At 37.3% G+C, this 19775-nt stretch overlaps 1 protein-coding gene across 2 annotated transcripts in view; it reads right to left on the bottom strand.

The window, feature by feature from the left end:
- Window positions 1-16383, bottom strand: part of LOC146747211 (protocadherin Fat 4-like) — a 28282-nt gene extending 11899 nt beyond the window's left edge. For both annotated transcript variants that reach the window (XM_085497979.1, XM_085497978.1), the window contains exon 1: window positions 10931-16383. In XM_085497979.1, coding sequence (XP_085354105.1) covers window positions 10931-16060 — 5130 coding nt within the window. In that variant the 5' untranslated portion in view covers window positions 16061-16383. The remainder of the gene's footprint in view (window positions 1-10930) is intronic.
- Window positions 16384-19775: the final 3392 nt, after the last annotated feature.

Raw genomic sequence — 19775 nt, forward strand, 5'->3', positions numbered from 1 at the left:
CATACTATTGTGATTGATTAATAATACGTTATATTAGAGTTAAATGAAGCTCAATTCAGAAAAAAAAAATCTTTTCAGAAATATGGTCAAACAGCTACTTCCTGTCTTTGTTTCATGTGGTTTAGATTTATTCAACAATTTAATTTTGCATCAATAACTAATGTGACAGAAAGATATTTCTATGAAGACCGTCAATAAAAACTAATACATCCTCCAGAAAAGTCCATATAATAAACATAAATTACTATAAATTGATTTTTTGTATTTTCACTGAAGGAAAATAAATTCTAGCGAAAATATTCTTTTTTTCTATATTTTACATTCAACTCATCAAAAATATAATTCTTACAAAACAGCCAAAATAAAGTACTGTAAAATAATTAATTTTCGTTATTTTCACTAAAGGAGTGATTCAGTGAAAATAAAATCCAGCGAATATACCTTTTTTCCTATATTTTACATTCAACTCGTCAAAAATCAGTGAAAATAAATTCCATACAAAACACCCGAAAAGTCTTTTCAAGTATTTCACAGTATTTTAGGGTAAAAGTCTATTTATAATGTCACCACAAATTCAGTGTTTAATCATCTATAAGTATCAAGCTGAGAATTTAGGTTTTACTTTGCAGTTGACTGACCTAGTACCATGGCAGTATGACTACAGTCAAGAACAAAACCTCCCCACCAACGTGAAGATTACACCAAGCACTGGATTAAACTCAAACAATAGTCGCTGACAAACTACTGAATTGATATACAATAGAACCCTCAAAAAGCTAGCAGAAACTTTGACTTTACAAGCTAACTTAATTAGATGCAAAGACAGTGCTAATACATAATACCCTCTGTGGTGCCAGCATCCACCAATTAGCTGTGAATGACTCTTGTAATGTACATGAAAGGGTTTCAATAAGATTTGTGTAGGAATTGTTTTTATACTAAAGAAATGCTAATAAATCAAGCTGTTTCCAGGACTCTAAATATGTTGCTTTTTCACACATACATGCTAATATCCCCTTTCTAATTATATCAATGAAGACATGAAGTCTACCTGAAAACTTGAGATGATCACCACCCTCCTCCCCCAAATAACTTGCTACATGAATAGATAACCACCTTAATAGCAACTAAACATCATATGAGGTTAAAACACAGGTGAGAAAATAAATAAAACTTCCATAAAATTTGTTGACGGATTTAAAGAGTAACATAAACAAGTCAGCTATTTTAGTTTTAACCCACATGGAGAAATAGTGTGAAAGAATAAACATTGGGAAAAATTTAAATGTTTTTGTTATGTTTTTGGCAAGGGTTAAGTCCTGGTCTGTGTTGTGTAATTTTAATTTTTAAGGATTTAGGTCATGTTTAAAATCAATAATAACATGAATAGTCTGGTAAAACTATGGAGTTCTTATCAGGTCAAATACAGGTGGAGCAAACACTTGTTCATGAACATATAACCCCCCCCCCCCCTCCCCACTATAAATGTGCACATGACAATGTTACCTATACAGAGCATTGCAATTAGGGGAATACAATATAACTTGGAGGGCAGAATCTCTGCAGTGATATCAGCAGTTTTTCCGCCCTTTGAAACTCAAGCACTTTCAGGAGAGAATTTAGTCTGTTTTTTTGTCAAGTGGCTAGGAAAATAACAGAACAATGGCAGTTGGCTTGAAACCTGACGTGAGGTGTGGTGTAGACATTGGTGAACACAATAAATGCATACAGAGGGATAGATTTTCACCTGGTTGGGCATTTCATGTTGAATTTGTCTGGTTTCACAGGCTGGTCATTGATATCAAGGCCGGATTGCTTGAGGGCTTGTACAGGTAGTTAAATTTTCCCCAGAACGCCATTGTTTACAATCCCTACTTCAACACAGTGGGTTCTACCAGAGCGACATTGTCGTCACAAATTTAACCACTTATGCACTACGGATTTAGCTGACTTTTCAAACAACCTCCGCATGCCGTGTCCATTCTGGCTGAAATAATGCCCTTTCTAGCCGTTGATACACCAAACTAAAAACAACAACAAGCGGTTCAGACTTACCAACGAAGCGAAAATAACCACAACCAGGCCAGTCAGCGAAAATGGCCCCAGCATTGCTGGTTTTATTATATCACGACAGCAAGGTATGGTCGCTACGGCCGTCCTTGCAATTTGCAAAGTCTCTATTGACATACTGATAAGACCATAAAAAGCTATTTATCACGTTGACCAAATGTTGACAAAAATATTTTTTTTCAGGTAGATCCAACAATAATCAAGTGTATGTTTTTGCTGTCTATTAACGCGAGATTAATATATTGACTTAGTTCCAATGAAGTACATGCACCTTAGCTAAGTGTCAAAACGTCCATACTCATTTTGATTTTAGGGGAGAAGGGGGGAAGGATGTTACCGGTCTCCTGATATTTGTAAAAGAGCTGTAATGACATTTTGATGGTTTCGACAAACATCGCTTTGCGTTAGTTTACAGTACTACTTGCTTGTCAATATTCATCAACATATGACTGTGACAAGGTGGAGGGGGTTTACCTGATGACAAGTTTACGATCAAGGAGCCTAAATGTTTTCAGAATCCGTCAACATGGAACGTAGCAGCCATATTGATTTTACCTGATGACCACACAGTAAATACTGGTTGTTAAATAGACTTACAAAAGTCAGAAATTAACATCATATCTTATTCGATGTGTTTCCTTTTGAAGGAGAAGGGAGGTAAATTTTGACAATTACTGATTGATCAACACAAAGTTCAACGCTTAATGCTATAGGCCAGTATTATAGCAAATTAGTATGTAGTAACAGTACCAATGAATAGACGTGTTGTCGCCGATGAATAATGGCGGACAGAAAAACTAACATCAGTGAAGCAGTATTGACCCCGGCATTCATATCACAGTGGCTCAACAAGAGGAGGGTTACATTCAAACCTAACTTTCACACTAAACAAAAAATCACATTAATCGCACTGCTTTAAAGAGAAAACAAATAAATAACAACAATTTGTAGAATGACGTTGTACGACAGGTTTACCATGATTTAAAACATGGTTTGGAATCCTGGAACACAAATTATTCAAATGTACACCCAGTAAATGTGACTAAGTAACTAATCCTGGTGTTAGTATTCTCCTCCAATGTTAACATTTCAAGATCAAGCCGACAGATTCTGGCTTCACAAACAAAGGGAAAACACTTGCAGAAAGGTAAAAGCAGCACGGAATTGGACTATAACTCATTTCTTATTACAATGTAACTGGGACTTTTCACTGTAACCCCTGTCTCAGCCACGGCAATAAATTGTCAACTATTGAAGAGGAACACATCCAAATTGGGCCTCACAATTGCCCTTCGTGAAAGCCTGGTTCTATTGACCGCGGCAGTGCTTTAAAAACACTTCACGATTAAGCTTTTCAAAATTGGTGAGAAACAAGCCACTTTCCAATGCAGTCTGCACCATACACTGGTTGATGGTAAAAACTACTTGTGAATTCACGGCATGAACACCGATAAGGCAGTCCATCCATTCTGTCCGTTACACTCCATAACGTTTATAGCCTCAACCAAAAAAAGGATAAAAACTAGCACAAAAACAAGTCACCTATTATGAGCTTCTTGCAACGACTTAACAAGAATTCTACTCAGGGTTTCTGTTATAACGAGAGACAATGTCCTTATTTAGAGTTCACCGACAGAGAACCGATCAGCCATTGTATTGCTTTATCACCCCAAAGATCTTAAGAAGTGCTACCGTGTGCACAACTCACAAGATTCCAGCCAACCCAGTATGTCCGTGGCATTAAACACATACATCACTAAAAACTAATCATGTGTGAAAACCAATATTACCCCCAAAATACAGTGGTCGGTTATGAGCAACTTTGATGTTCTGATTCTTCCAAAATAATCCCTTAAAATTTGATTGGAGGTTTTGTTTTATTTATGAGCCATTCAAATCAGGAATTTGGATATTTTTGCTGGCAATGACAATTAGTACCTCCAGTGATACATGTATACATAAAATTTAAAAAATTAATCACATTTCATTTTATTTGTTTTCAGTACTTTCATATATGCTAATTTGTTTTTGAAGCCATGATATGAAAAATGTTACTTATTAGTTTTACACATAATGTATAAATAAAAATATTTTTCACTCCTGTTATAAATAACAGACTTTTTTTTTTAAGAAAAAAAAATCAAATAACATTTGCAGCGCATACTAGTATTATTTTTAAGGATAGAATTTCAGTCAGTGTACAACATACACTGAAACTTGACCCTAACTTCAAACAATGTGCATGTGTTTGCTGATCTCCTGTCTATGGGTCATGTTTTCCTAGCAGCATGAAGGGTGTTCCACACTGCATTTAAGGGCAGGTCATGCCTCAATGTACATCCCTTCAATATAGTACAGCAGTGTATCTGAGAATCAGCATCCGCATCACACATGTTGAAAGGGGCAAAGTAGTGTAAAGTTGCCGGAACCCTACTGTGTTATCATTTCTATCTGGGATTCTTATTACAAGTAACAGTGCTGTGTGGCAAATTACTGAACAGTTTCAATAAATGATTTTGTGTTGACACACGGTTCTCTCACCTCTCGCAAGATAGCCTCAATAATTTAAAAAAAAAAAACTTGTTGTCTTGGTTCAATTTACGTTTTGAAGCCAAACTAATCAATTTTATGACACTTTTTAAGTATTGCTGCGCAATCTTAGTTTTACTTTACACCATAAAACAAAAATTAAATTTAAGTGCCCAATACTGCTTAATGTTAACAGCACTTATGATTCTGTAGGCCACACAAAAAGACATTATTTAAAAAAACAAAACAAATGGAGAATCTACGAACCATGACACCACCAAATTAGCAGAAATGTGAATTTGAAAAGGAATAATAAACAAGATTCCAGTTGACAAAAAGTTCAGAGGTCGGCCAGATTACAAGTCGAATAAGAGAGAGGGACAAATGTGACCGGACAAATATAATAGTTTGAATTCAAACAATTCATTTCAGATTTAATTGCAAGCATTTTTTTTGCCGAGTAGCTAAGGCTCAGTGAAAGGTACATTAACCATGGTGGAAATCAAGACATATGTCACATATCTCCCATGGTAACATGCTGTTCTTATAGGTGTGAAAAGTGTCTAAGTTAATTTTCTTCCAGCCTTAATTTGAAGGACATTGGTCAGATTCTCTGCATACAACAAGCCACGGACATTGAATTTCAGGTCTTTCTTATAAAGAAGCAGATTTTTTATGAATTCCAACTGAGTAGATGTAAAGCAATACCCAGTGAGTCAGTTACAACCCAACCCCTAGGGGACAACCAACTGCATCATATTGGGAAGTCATTATGGGAAATAAGGTCATCCAGTTTGGAAAAGTAAAGTGTTGACGGTGAGGGGAAATGAGTATGCATTACTGTAGAATACTTTTTTTTCGCTTGGAATTTATTTTCGTTATTTTCGCTGAAAGGATGATTCTGTGACAATAAAAACCGGCGAATATACTTTTTTTCCTATATTTCACATTAAACTCATCAAAAATCAGTGAAAATAAATTCCATACAAAATGCCCAAAAAGCCTTTTCAGCGAAAATAAAGTATTCCACAGTATACCACACAATTATACCTTTTGAAAGTAATAATTAATTGTATTGTGAGCAGTCACTGACTATGATAAATTGAGGGGGGGCAGCCGGAATTATTACAGATTAGCTCCATAACCCTTCCCTTGGACCTCCCCCACTCTGGAGATGTTTGGTAATCCCTAAAACGATGCATAGGCTGGTGTACATTTGAACTCTGGATTGTTATTTGATACAACTTTGCATGCCACTTTCCACTGAGTAAATACCCTGCCCAAAAAAAAAAAAAAAACTCAGGACACTGTATGAAAATCTACTAAGACTTTAAGGTTAAGTGAACCCCTCAGGTTACTCGTAAAAATCACAGACTTTCAAAATGTTTAGTAATCTTACATGTTACCAAGTTCACTGACAACGAATTCTTAAAACCAAGAGTAAAGTGATTGTAAACAAACATACAGTAGTAAAGAACAGCAAATACTAGTAGGTTATTTGTATGGGGCATTATGTCAATGTAGAATTTAGCGAAGAAAAAAGTTGTTATTTCTTTGTATGAACATGTACAGTATTATGCCTGAATTGGGGGACTGTTTAGATTGACTGTGTTTTGCAGGTACTCCAAGACAGAGAAGGTTGTTATAGGGAGATTTCACCTCACAGAAATAATGAAACTTAAAAAACAAAATGTAGGAAGTGTGGGAGAAAAAAATTGGTATGTTTCTGTTTCTATTTAGTTCAGGTGAGATCTTTTAGAGCTTTTCAGAACTAATTAGGGAAATTTATACTAATTGATGATTTCTCAATTATAAAAAAAAATGAATAAAAAATATGCATTATTTTTTCAGTGGATTGAAATATTAACAAGAGATCTGTATTATCATTTGTTGGAAACTGAAGGAAACAATGTAAGTGGTGAAATATACATGATGGCAGCAGTGTCCTTTGTTACTTTCCTCTCGTTTTTTCTTTCTCTTCATGTAAATGTTGAATTCTAGTATCAAGTGGCCAGGAATGGCATCTGAGTAGTATAGGATAGAGTGTTGATATTTGACACTACACAGACTGTTTTGGCATCAGAGAAATAAATAGGAGACACCTAACAGATGTCTTGACCTTCAGTTCATACTTGGCTATTACAAATTGCAATATCTGTTCTCTATAGTTGCTTTTTCTTTTATCTTTCATGGAACATGAGTTCAATTTGCAAGCAGGGGTAAATAAATGAAGCCACCAAGCTAAACCAATTGTTCAACTATGAGATCTTAATATTCTGCTGCACAAATTACCATGAATAGTCCTTGTAAAAACAACGACCCCCTCAGAGAAAACTAGTGTTCATTTCCTAAGACTTGATTTAAATGAAATGGGGCATACTCTCTGGCTCCAGTGCAGTCTTTTAAATTTTAGTCAGACTAGTATTTCTGTCAGTCATGGTTTTTTTGTTTTTTGTTTTTTAATGTGTGTAGTAGACTCAGTGTTCGTCCCAATATTGATTGATGCCCATCATTTTAATTAAAGTGTATCTTATATATTTCAAGGAGAGAAAAGAACAATAGCAATAGCCAGTAAAAACAAATGAGAGAAAAGGGAGTGGAAACATAATTAATGTAACACCTGAGGTGTCCATTTCACCCTAATTCTGGCGCACAATACAATACTAAAAGTATCAAACGAGTTTACTTTCAGTCTCGATGTTAATCAAACTTAAAGTCGATGTCCTTCGAGAAATGAAAGCAATAAGGTTGGTTGTGATCAGCACACTCAAACACACCTGTAGGGTGTTTATTGTAGTACTCAAGTAAAACACGGCTAATTTCTGTAGAATTCCTTGACTTTCACAATGCTTTGCGTTAATGTACATGTGTGATATTTGGAGGTTTGTTCTCAATGAACGCGCAAAGCAAGTGGTAAGTGGTAACTCCACATCAAGTAGCAAAGACCTCGAATAGCATTGTTATTGACATTGTGCGTTAACTTCAAGAGGACATAGTCTTTCTCGACTCAGTGAGAAAAAATTTCAACTATTTTTTTCATGACAAAATGCATTTTCTTTTTGGATGCAGTATTATTTTTAAGTACCCTAGCACACCATACACATCCGGTCAGCAAATTTGTTATTTTGTTTTGCTAAACATTCCCTTGCTTTGAGGCAAACAAAAGTTGAAAGACTTGCCGGCAAACTTTTTTCTGTTTTCCAATTAACTTTTTAGTCTTAATTCAGTAAGGGATTTTATTTGAAGACAAAAGCTAAGTTGTTTATAGTTTCTTTCCAGCTGAATTAATTAAAACAGCCATTAACAGTAACTTGTTAATTGCTTTCCCAATCCAAACTAATTATGCAAATTAGCGGTGACCAAAATGCTAAATGATTTGCATCACAACAAATGCCATGTTGTAAAAATCCTGTTCTTATTTCATTTTAAAATTCACTGAAGCCATTCTGATTTGTTATTATATTCATTCAGATTGTTGATTGACAGAATATATTAGAAGATTGGCATTGGCTTTAAATATTATTATCATTATTTCAGTTTCCAAGGGTAACAGCTGTGGTCATGTACATGTACACCCAAAATTTAAAACGGCTTTTTACAAACACGAATGAACAAATAACAAAAAAAAGGCTTTAAGTTTTAATATTTGCTTTTCATAATCAATTTCATGTGTACTGAAAAACAAAAAATATTGAAAATGAACAAAACATGGTTGCCATTAATTAAAAATATAATTTCAAATTTATATTAACCTAGGTTAATGCAACTAAATCAGCAACCAACAACGTCGCTGTGTCCAACAAAATCCTGTGAACCACAAAATTGTGTTATAATAATGTACAACAATTGAGTGAGTTTTTTGGCAAAGGCGAATTTCAAGTCAAGATACGTTTGTCTTGGCATCCCCTACTGATAATTGGATGCCAAGTCTATTATGCACGCACAAAGAATCGACTGATTGACACCACTTTAAGCCTACTTTTGTCTTGTTTTCTTTTCATTCTGACATTCTCTTCACACAAAATAAAATGTTTTTATCCTCTTTTTATTTTGTACCATTGTTGAGCAAAACAAGAAAAAGTACAGGAATAGTCATCCACGGTGAAAGAGAATTCTTGCTTTATTAAAACTAAACCCACAACAGTATTTGGATAACTTCCTTATACATGTGTGAACAACAGGGTTTCAACCATGCAATCAACAACAGTCCAGCTCTATTAGCCCAGATACCTTTCATGAACACCCCCACCCCCTTCCCCAAACACACACGGATTTTCACATGGGCGCCTGCAACCATGAAGCCATTTAGTTGCTCTGTCCACTAACAAAAAAAACTAAGCGATGATCAAACCCAGTAAATTTGTAACGAGATAGTATGCAAGTCAACAATAGACAAAAAGCACTTAGCTTAAAAACCTCACTTCTTTAGCAGTAAGAAATTTGGTAGCCTGACTAGCAAATTGTTCAAATAGTGAAAGCTAAAAAGAAATTCAAGCCTTTGTTTTGAAATGCAAGTGGGTTAAACAGTTCTGTTTACTGCTAAGAAACACGCTCTCATACATCCAGGACAAATTTAACTCCTTACGAAACAAGAAACACATCTTGTAAAAAAAAAAAAAAAAAAAACGCTGCCGGGAAATAACTAAGAGCATCTCCTAAGGAATCATTTTCCATAGTGATGTGTTTGCAAAACATACCCCAGTAGCTAGTCGCTATATGTGCACCCTAAGCAACACGTAAGTTGACTTCAGTTGGCATCAACAATACAAATGTTTCTTGCGTTCACGCTGCTTGCCTCTGTGACAAGTTTCAGCCATGGTAGAAGCAGCCATGCTGAATGGGGAACTGAACCTCGAACTGACAAGCCAACATGCAACAGGGAATGAAGGGAAAGAGGACAGGCCTCTGCGATGTTGTTCTGCATGGTTGACAATGAACAATATGAGGAGAATTTCAATCTCTCACATGGAGTGTAGTTGCAATGACATTACGGCACTGGTTCTTTACTCCAATTAATATTGCAATTGTAGGAGGCAAACAATAACAAATCTGAAGGAGACTTTTTAAAGTTTAAATTAGAATACCCCGTAACAGTCAAGTACATAAGGTTGATGCAGCCAACAAAAAATACCAAAATTATATCATTATATGATTGTTGAATAATGAATCATGGTCAAAGATAAGTTTATATAATTTTACTATCGTTTAATAATCACTACGTGCCAAAACCATGGACCGACAACGATGCCAATGTTGAATATTTATGGCCAATGTGTGAATGCCTCTGAGGAAGAGGTGTACCCAAACTCCAAAACAGGTGGTCCAGACAGACAGCTAGAACTGTATTGTAATTTTCTACACGACTACGTGCAAAACCACGGACAGTTTTCTGAACTAGGTCGGGAGAAGAAAGTGTCAGCTAACATTTAAAAAGACAAGGCGCCATTTTGGTAGCAGTGACGTATGGTATATAACCACAACATAATAAAACACCTATAAAGCCATTCCACAGTGAGGTGAATGATATCATTCAAAAAAAATGTAATCACTATAAACTACATGTAACATATGATCTAGTAATGTTGATATTATTAGTTCTATTTTCAAAACACACACACATGTACAATGTACTTTGCCCCTATATTGTTTGATACCTTACTCGGCTATAAGACATTACACGATTTTAATTATCGCATTTCAGGTATTTAGTGTTTTTTAAAAACCTGATCACAGACAAATGTTACATTAAAATACGCAACTTGATTTAGTTGACTGATTTCCAAACCTGGAATCAAACTCAATGAAAAGGGTTGTGCCACATGTACAAATAATTGACCAAATTTATATGGTTTAAAAGTCTATATTTCACCTGGAGTCGAGTCCATGTTTGTTTGTTGGTATTTTATATTGGGGTTCCTGTCTATGAGTGAACTTTACTCAGGTGTGTTATGTACAATCAATGGCGACGACATACCGAAGTTAACCGTATGAAAGCTTAGAACACAAAAACAATTGACTGAACAAATAGTGTTGTGTTAATTTCATCAGTTACTTGTCATGATTACATGACATGATTAAATTCATATAAAATTATTAAAACAAGTGTTTCTTAAAATCTAGAAATTTGCACATTTGAAAACAGATAAATTTATCAATTTTCTACTACTTTTTGGCAAGAAATTTATAAATTTGTCAATTTCATAAGCTAATGCACATACATGTAATTAGCATGGTGCAAAAAAAGAAACACTTGTTTAAATGACATCTGTTCTGGAGACCAATTTTTTACAACATAATAAGTTATTTCAAATCCAAGAAAATAATGTCTTACCTGGGTGCTTCTTGTCTGCGGTGTGGAAGCAGTCATATCCACTGCGTAGGCAACTATATTATATAAAGTATTCCCAGCCTCACGGTCAAGTTCATTGCCAACTGTAATTTCTCCGGTTTGTTTATCAACCACAAAGTCTCGTCCGCTACGTTTATTTCCTGACATAATAGATGTGATGTAATACTCAATATCTGCATTGTGATTGGTCGGATAGCTCGCCGTAATCCTAATCATACTGGTTCCAATAGGTGAATTTTCATATACATTAGCGGTATACAAGCTTTTTGTGAAAATAGCTCCCGAGTTAGCAATACTAGTGATGATGACGTTTAACAAGAAAGAACTAGATTTCCTGTCACTACCATGGTCTGTAGCAATAACTGTCAGCGGGTACACCAGTCTGGAAGAGAGCAAGTATCCGGATAATGTCAGTTTCCCAGTAGTTTCATGAATAGAAAATGGATTGTTCACACTTTCTGACAGGGAATATGAAACTTCCCCATTGGAACCAGCATCTGGATCCACAGCTGTTACCGTGGTAACATCAGCTCCAGTTAAGGTGGATTCCATTATAGTTGCAGCATTTTGAGATACAAACACTGGTGCATTATCGTTGATATCTAGCACCATAATTGTCACTCGCTTAGTAGCAGATTTCCGATTAGATACTGGTATGGCTTGATCCTTTGCCATGACAACAATTTCAAACATTCCGTTGGGCAGATCTTCGCGGTCAATCTCAGCGGAAGTAGAAATCATGCCACTGATTGGATGAATGGAGAAGTGCTCTCCAGGAGGTTCTTGGGTAGTGATGGAATAGACAATGTCGCCGTTGATGTCAGAATCTGGGTCTGTCGCAGTGACAGCAATTAGATCTGTACCAATCTCAACACCTTCAGTGACTTGATGTATAATAGAACTGATTGTGAAAACAGGCGCGTTATCATTTGTATCGCGAATATGAATTTCAAATTTAATCGTGTCTGTGAGCGGTGATCTGCCATTATCACGGGCAGTGATGCTGAGTTCGTAATAGTTTCGCGTTTCGTAATCCAGTGGTTTGGCCAAATATAAATATCCAGAGTCTTGATCAATACGGAATGTCTCGTGCGTATTTCCGCCAGTTATGATGTAATTAATCAATGCATTTTGATCGATATCTTGATCAGAAGCACTAACAATGGTGATAAGTTCACCGACTTCAAGGGTTTCGGCCACATCAACTGATCTCGCGGACTGTGCAAATACGGGTGCATTGTCATTTTCGTCTAGTACGGTAATAACAACTTGCGTGGTTGTACTCAGTAGCTGCGGTGTACCATGATCCACTGCAGAGACAGTCAAAATATATTGGGGTACGGCCTCTCGATCCAAGACACCGATTAAAGTTATCTGACCAGTTGATGGGTTGATGTGAAATTGATTACCTTCATTACCGTCCGTTATGTAATAAGTTATTCTCGCATTTTCTCCAGCGTCAGGATCGGTAGCAGCAGCATGTACAACTGGTGTGTTATTCATTGCTGTTTCAGAGATAGACGCTGAATAGTACGACAAATGAAACTGCGGGGCGTTATCATTTACATCAGAAATGTAAACCATAATATGGGCATGGTCTTCTAGCGGTGACACGCCTCCATCCACAACAGTTACATCAAATTCAAACAATGTGTCTAGTGAGTCTCGAATTAGCTGTTCGCGATCAAAAGTTTTAGCGCTTCTGATTTCTCCATTCTGCGGGTTAATAACAAAATCAGTCTGTGTTTCAGTGAAGCGATATGACAATTCTGCGTTTCTTCCAATGTCCGCGTCAGTAGCCGTTACTTTACCAACATACACATTTGGCGACAGCTCCTCCAATAAAAAGAAACTATAATCTTGAAGGTTAAATAAAGGTCGGTTATCGTTAGCATCTAAAACATGTATAGTAACAACGGCTGAAGAACTTCGCTGTGGGACGCCATTATCACTGGCAACTACTGTAATAGTGTAAATATCAGTGTTTTCTCGGTCAAGAGCATTTTTTACATACAAATTGCCATCTGGGAAAATGCCAAATTTATTTTCTGTGTTTCCTTGAGTTACACTATAGGTAACAAGTCCATTTTGCCCTAGATCTTGGTCCGTGGCTGAAACTTGAAAAAATTGGGTGTTCCGCGAAATAGACTCAATAATGTCAGTTTGATAGCGAGTCTGTACAAACACTGGCGAATGGTCATTGATATCACGAACTTCAACAGTGACGTTGAGGATGGATGAAAGTTGTGGTACTCCAAAATCCGTCACCAGTACCTGTAAATAATAAGTTCTCACTGAGCTGTCAACTGGTAAATTTAGATAAATCCATCCTGTAGTTTCATCAATACGAAATTTCTGATCAGGATTTCGGAGAAGTTCATATACAATTTGTCCGTTCGGCCCATCATCTCTGTCTGTGGCATGTATTTGTTGTACTTCGTGTCCCACAGACCAGTTCTCGACAACTGCCGTAGTGATCATGGGTTGGGGAAATTCAGGCGAGTTGTCATTTTTATCTGAAATAGTGATATTCACAAGTGTTTGCCCAACTACTGGCCCACCATTCACAATGACAGTGAGTTGATAAAAAGGAGTAACTTCACGATCAATTTCCTTAGCGGTCGTAATTTCCCCAGAAACTGAGTCAATTTGGAAGACATTATCTCTATCGCCTGACGAAATTGCATAGGAAAGAATCGAACTTTGATCTCCCGTGCTAGCACTCACTCTACCGACTGAGTGTCCTAAAGCAACATTTTCAAAAAACTCAAAAGTGTAACCAAGTTTGTCAAATTGTGGTGGATTGTCTAGTATATCAACCACTGTGATATGGACTGTTGCGTATGGAATGGCACTGCGACCACCGTCGTCTTGTGCATTTATAATCAGCTGATATGAATTCTTTTGTTCTCTGTCCAACGAAGTTGTTGCGATAATGACTCCACTGTTTCTATCAATACTAAAACGACCATCTGAATTTCCTTGTATAATGGTATACGCAACTCTACCATAGCTTCCAAAATCTAAATCTGTGGCACTCACTTGCCCATGTTTGACTGTTGTACCCGCTGGCTGGTTTTCATCAATTTCTCCATAGTAATTAACCGGGTAAAATATTGGGGAATTGTCATTTAAATCGCCAACTTTTAAGTTGACTTGCGTAGTGGAAGACCGCGGTAGCACACCTCCATCTGTCGCTATAACAGATAGGGTATACTCGGGTATGGTTTCCCGATCAAATGTAACCAGAGTCATGATTTTCCCTGTATTTTCAATAATGGTGAAGACTCCAGGATAATCCATTTCCACATGATCAGCCAAAGTGTATGACACTTCACCATTTACACCGGAATCCATGTCAGTTGCAGACACGATAACTACTTCCCTAGGTGGAGTGAAATTTTCCATTATTGTCACATTATAACTGGTAATGACGAAAGTTGGCGCATCGTCATTCTCATCTGCAATATTGATAATGATGTGAGTTTCTGCTAAATGTTGTGTAGCACCTTGATCTTGAGCTGTAATGTTCAATACAATTCTACTGGCAATTTCTCTGTCTAAGGCACTTTTTGTTGTAATAAGTCCAGTGTTTTCATCGATTTCAAACCAATCAAGATCATTTCCTTCTGTGATACGATAAAATATCTGCGCATTTAAATCTGCGTCCTCATCGGTGGCTGTCAGACTCTCCACAAAACTCCCGCTAGGTAAATCTTCACTGAGCGTGACTTCATACTGTTCATACTCAAATTCGGGTGCGTGATCATTTGCATCCGTAACATAAATGATTAGATAGGCAAACGTATAACGAGGTGGACTACCAAAGTCTTTAACAAAAAATGTCAAATTATACTGTGAAATTCGCTCACGGTCTAAACTAGCTGCCACCTGAATTGCATACAAACTGGCTAACGGATAAATTCGAAAATGTTCTTGTTCATTTCCTCTTGTAATCTGGATACTCGTTTGCCCATTGAGACCCTCATCCTCATCTGTTACCGTGGCAATAGCAATAATTGTCCCAACTGCTGTTTCCTCTGCCACCTTGGCAACAGTCTCACTGCTTGGTATAAATCGAAATGTTATAACAGGAGAATGGTCATTTTCATCCAGCAATCTGACATGGACGTATGCCCTGCCATACTGGGTGGGATTACCCTTATCTTTCGCCTCCACTGTCACTGTGTAAATCTCATTTGATTCAAAATCAAGTTCTCTCAACGTCCTGATCTCGCCAGTTGAAGGATGAATAGTAAACAAGTCCTCTCTCTCATCTAGAAAGTAAATAATTTCAGCGTTTTCGCCAATGTCCCTATCAGTTGCGCGAACTGTGAGTACAAGCGTATCTGGTTCTATACTCTCGATCAAGCTAACTTCATACTCGCTCGGGTCGAAAACAGGCGGATTGTCATTTGCGTCGCGAATAGTTATATCCACTAAAAGAAATCCAAATCGTGGTGGAATACCTCCATCTTGCGCCGAAATGTTCAGTTGGTAAAAGTCCTGTGCTTCTCGGTCTAGTGTATGGGTTGTTTCAACGTGCAGGAAAGCAGCAGCTCCGCTTGGATTTGTTGTCACAACCAGTCGAAATAACTCGTCGTCAGTATTCCCGCCGACAATAGCATAATTCTCTGTTATTCCGTACGAACCCGAGTCGAGATCTGTCGCAGTGTCTAGAATAACAGACGTACCTGTCCTCGCACTTTCAGAGAAGGAGACATAGATGCGAGATTCTGGAAAATTAGGCGAGTTATCGTTGATATCGTCAACGGTAATCCGTACCTCGATTGGGTAAGTTGGCTCGCTAGAGAATACAACGTACGAGAGTAAATCGCTACTCAAAGATTCTCGGTCAATTGTTGCTTTTGTCCGTATTTCCCCGCTGATACTGTCTATACTAAAATACTCAGACTCTTCGCTAAATCTGTACGTAAATCCAGGACGAGTTGAGATGGCACCTACAAAGGATCCCGGTGGCTGGCCTTCGTCAATGTTGAAATTAGCTCGCTCCACTGCACGATTCAGTGGGTCGTCCTCGGCTGTCGACAATGCAGAAAGTCGGAGCAGAAACGCCACGAATACAAGCTGCAATAGCCTCGATGGTACCATTTTGTGACCTTACACTGCCACGCTCAATTACAGTCGGTGATCAGCCACTGTGTTTTTTCAAAATATCCCGGTAAACAGTAGCGTAAAGTTGGAGGCGATATTCACGGGCAACCATGTTGGTTCGTTTACAAAGTGACAACACTGATGTCGTTACCATCGATCGACCGGTTCAAAGTCCACAATCGCATATCTAGATCTCCACGAATATCTCCGGTACGTTGCTCGATATGTTCATGAGTCGGTTTACCTCAGTTCCATATGAGTTCCTAGCGTAAAATAAGCAGACGGAAAGTAAAATTAGAACCCTACACCAGCGTGCTCACTACCTGAAAAATAACCAACATTTTTTTACCCACAGTTTGTACAATAGCGAGTAATCAGTAGTTCATTAATGGGCGTGGCCTTATGACGTCAGTCACCCTATAGTCCAATCAATGACACGTTTACGTTATGTCCCGTCAATCATTCGGCTACCTGTATATCGCACATACAACACCGTTTCACTCTTTGGGTTTCCATTGGAACAAATACAATGAACGCGATTTTCCTACGGATACTCTTTCTTCTTTTGTTCACTTTTAAATTAAAATAATGCTTTAGACAATGTGTGATCATTATAAAACTTTACGCTGTCAACTCGCGAACTGTGGAACGCGACTCTATGTGTTAGTAAGTGTGTTCCGTTTTGATGGCAGAAAAGAAGCTAGCGTCTTTCTCGACCACTGTTTTCTACAATGTGTCCACTATTGTTAAAATAGTTGTATAGCATTTGCCGAACTGTGTATCCGTGTTTATTTTGTGATTTTTCAAGTTTGTTCTGACTGAATTGTCGCAAAGGAAACAGCAACCGCGACAGCACCCGCATCAAAAGAAAACAGACAATGAACTCTGGAAAAATAAATATGAAGAAAAAAGGCATGACTGTTTGTTGTAATGGGTGTGGGAGCTATCCATTATCTCACTTCCACGATATTAAGGGGGCCACCAGAATAGCCGAAAACATTAAAATTTAGGAGCGTGAATGTCAAATTTCGCCCTGAATAGCGAAAAAAATCGCTCTGATCTCATTAAACTTGATTTTCCGTGCGTCAAAATAATTTTGGTTTTATCATGGGTTTATAGTTCCATGGTTTTATATAGCGGAACTTGCGACCGACGCGTTCTGTATAAGCATGGAACTAGGTTTATAGTTCCATGGTATAAGTACGTGACTTTCCGCTTATTATTCGCATTCGTTAATCGTAACATTATCCGCAGACTTGTCTATAGTCTATAGTTGATCATGTGTGATTTGCACAGCACCAGCTCCTGTAGGTTTCTCCCACTCCCAGATGCTGGAATGTCCATTTCTATTGTTTCTGTACTGGGTAGGTTATAGTTTGTTTACCAGGATGTCTTACTGCTGCATAATATCCCCGCCTTGGGAGAGACGACTGTCGCATATGAACACACCGGATGACCGTAGGCTGCAGTGATTACATTTCACGACCCACATGTGCTATTAACAGTTTGAACAATATAGTCATTTTCTGATTTCATTATCTTTGTAGTTTTTTTTTAATAATACAATAATTAAATTTTATTCACAGTTCAGGGTGGTCACATTTCCGTATAAATGCATGGTCTACGACCTTTTTTTTTGTGTGTGTGTGTGTTTTTTAATTTTGTTTTTCGTTTTTTTAAGCAAGCAAGTAAAAAAATAGTCAAAATAAATACTACTAGATTCGGTGTCTATTCATTCGGTAGTTTGGTTGTTCTTTAAGAAGATTTACAACAGACTGCGAATGGACTCGGCTCCGAACATTATCGAGATATCGATCCGCTGGTACTATTTATGGTGACAACCATGTAGTTTGTCAGCGGTCCTGGCGCCACCACGGAACGCCGATAACACTACATTACCAAAGTTTTAATGTATTGGCATAATAAACTTCGTTCGTATTTTTTAAAATTTACGAATGCAAATGTTGTTTATGTGTCATATATTCGTGCACACCTTTTCTTCTAAAAAGTTCAAACATAACAGCGTACATTTTATTAAATGTCATTTTGTTGTGTTCGTTATACGCATGTGTGTCGTGCAACGTCGTTTAGTGACTGTTGAAAACGGGCATGTTTTATTTTTGTTAAATCAACGTTTGGTAACTAAATAGTTTGTCAATACCTGTGTGTGGAGTCATTTCAGATACACTTACACAAACCACCATCAGTCATTCCTAGGTCATCGAAATCCCGATGGGAACCAATATACAATATTCGGCCCGTATCGCATACTCGTCTTACCCTGTGGTATTGTTCTGCCTTTCTGGCAATCAATACGCGCAGTTTGAACTCAGAAACCCGAGATTATATCGGTGGAATTTGTTTACCCAACGCTTTGACAACCCTGGTGTTGTTTGCTATGCGTGCGACGCGATCGTGATTACACTTGTGGCGTGGATTGTATATAGCCCGCCCTCTTGAGGTCAGATCACCAAATTGATAACGGGGAACGTTTTTAGTGCATCGCGGCAAGTGATTTTTCGATTTAAATTTTGGGAGGAATGCATTAGACATTTTACTCTCTTTGAACAGCTGCATTTGCTAATATTTCAGTTACTTTACAATCAAAGCCGAATCAAATTTGCACATGTTATCTTAAGCTTGTTTTTGTTATGTCAATCACGTTGTCTTAACGATAAGCCGTAATGTTGATTTTAAGCCAGGATTAAAATAGCTGTCAATTTTGTCAAAGATGTATAGACACACACGATTGATATCACCCTGAACTGTACACTTACATACCATTTTTATTTTCACTCATTTAGGGCAGAGGCGTTCGTGGATATGTAGAGCAAAATGCGCCCTTTTTACACGGTTTTATATTCTCCATTAACAATTGAAATAATCTGTCTGTCAAAACAAAGAACACATTTACGTCTTAACTTATTTCTACCTGTTACGTAACTATTACGTTACGTGAATTTTAGACGATGCAGTTAATCGGTCCGTGGTATGGAGATCAAATTTGTTTTGTGTCTTTTTTTTCTCAGTGGAAGGGCCTGTCTCTTCTTGACACGTCTGGTTTGCACATTACAGCATCCGCATCAAAACGCACGACGTATATATACTAACATCGTTTTTTCCGAAACACATTTAACACCATATCTCAACAATCTGATTGAAATATACATCACTTCACTGTACGATTGTTTTCAGAATGTAGTTTCGTGTCTCGTCTCGTAGTAGAAATACACAGTAGTAGCTTCACCGATCGAGCATATGAGAAACGTACCGGGAAATACCATTGCATCTATGGGAGTGTCTCATGGTAGTATAAGTTTATCAATTGAACTTGATCTGATTAATGTTATTCCCATAATGTAGACTAAAATAATGGTGCCATAATGAATGAGTATGTTATTATAATGTATCTATGGGAGACACCGACACATATAAATGGGAATTATCACTTTGAGTGCTTAGTATAATTTTATCAGTTGAACTTATCTGATTAATGCTATTCCCATAATGCATCATTACCTTAATGTAGACTAAAATAATGGTGCTATAATGAATGAGTATGTTATTATAATGTATTTATGGGAGACACCGACACATATAAATGGGAATTATCACTTTGACTGCTTAGTATAAGTTTATCAGTTGAACTTTATCTGATTAATGCTATACCCATAATGCATCATTACCTTAATGTAGACTAAAATAATGGTGC

This window comes from Saccoglossus kowalevskii, chromosome 4, assembly GCF_978046115.1.
Source record: "Saccoglossus kowalevskii chromosome 4, keSacKowa6.1, whole genome shotgun sequence".
NCBI lineage: Eukaryota > Metazoa > Hemichordata > Enteropneusta > Harrimaniidae > Saccoglossus > Saccoglossus kowalevskii.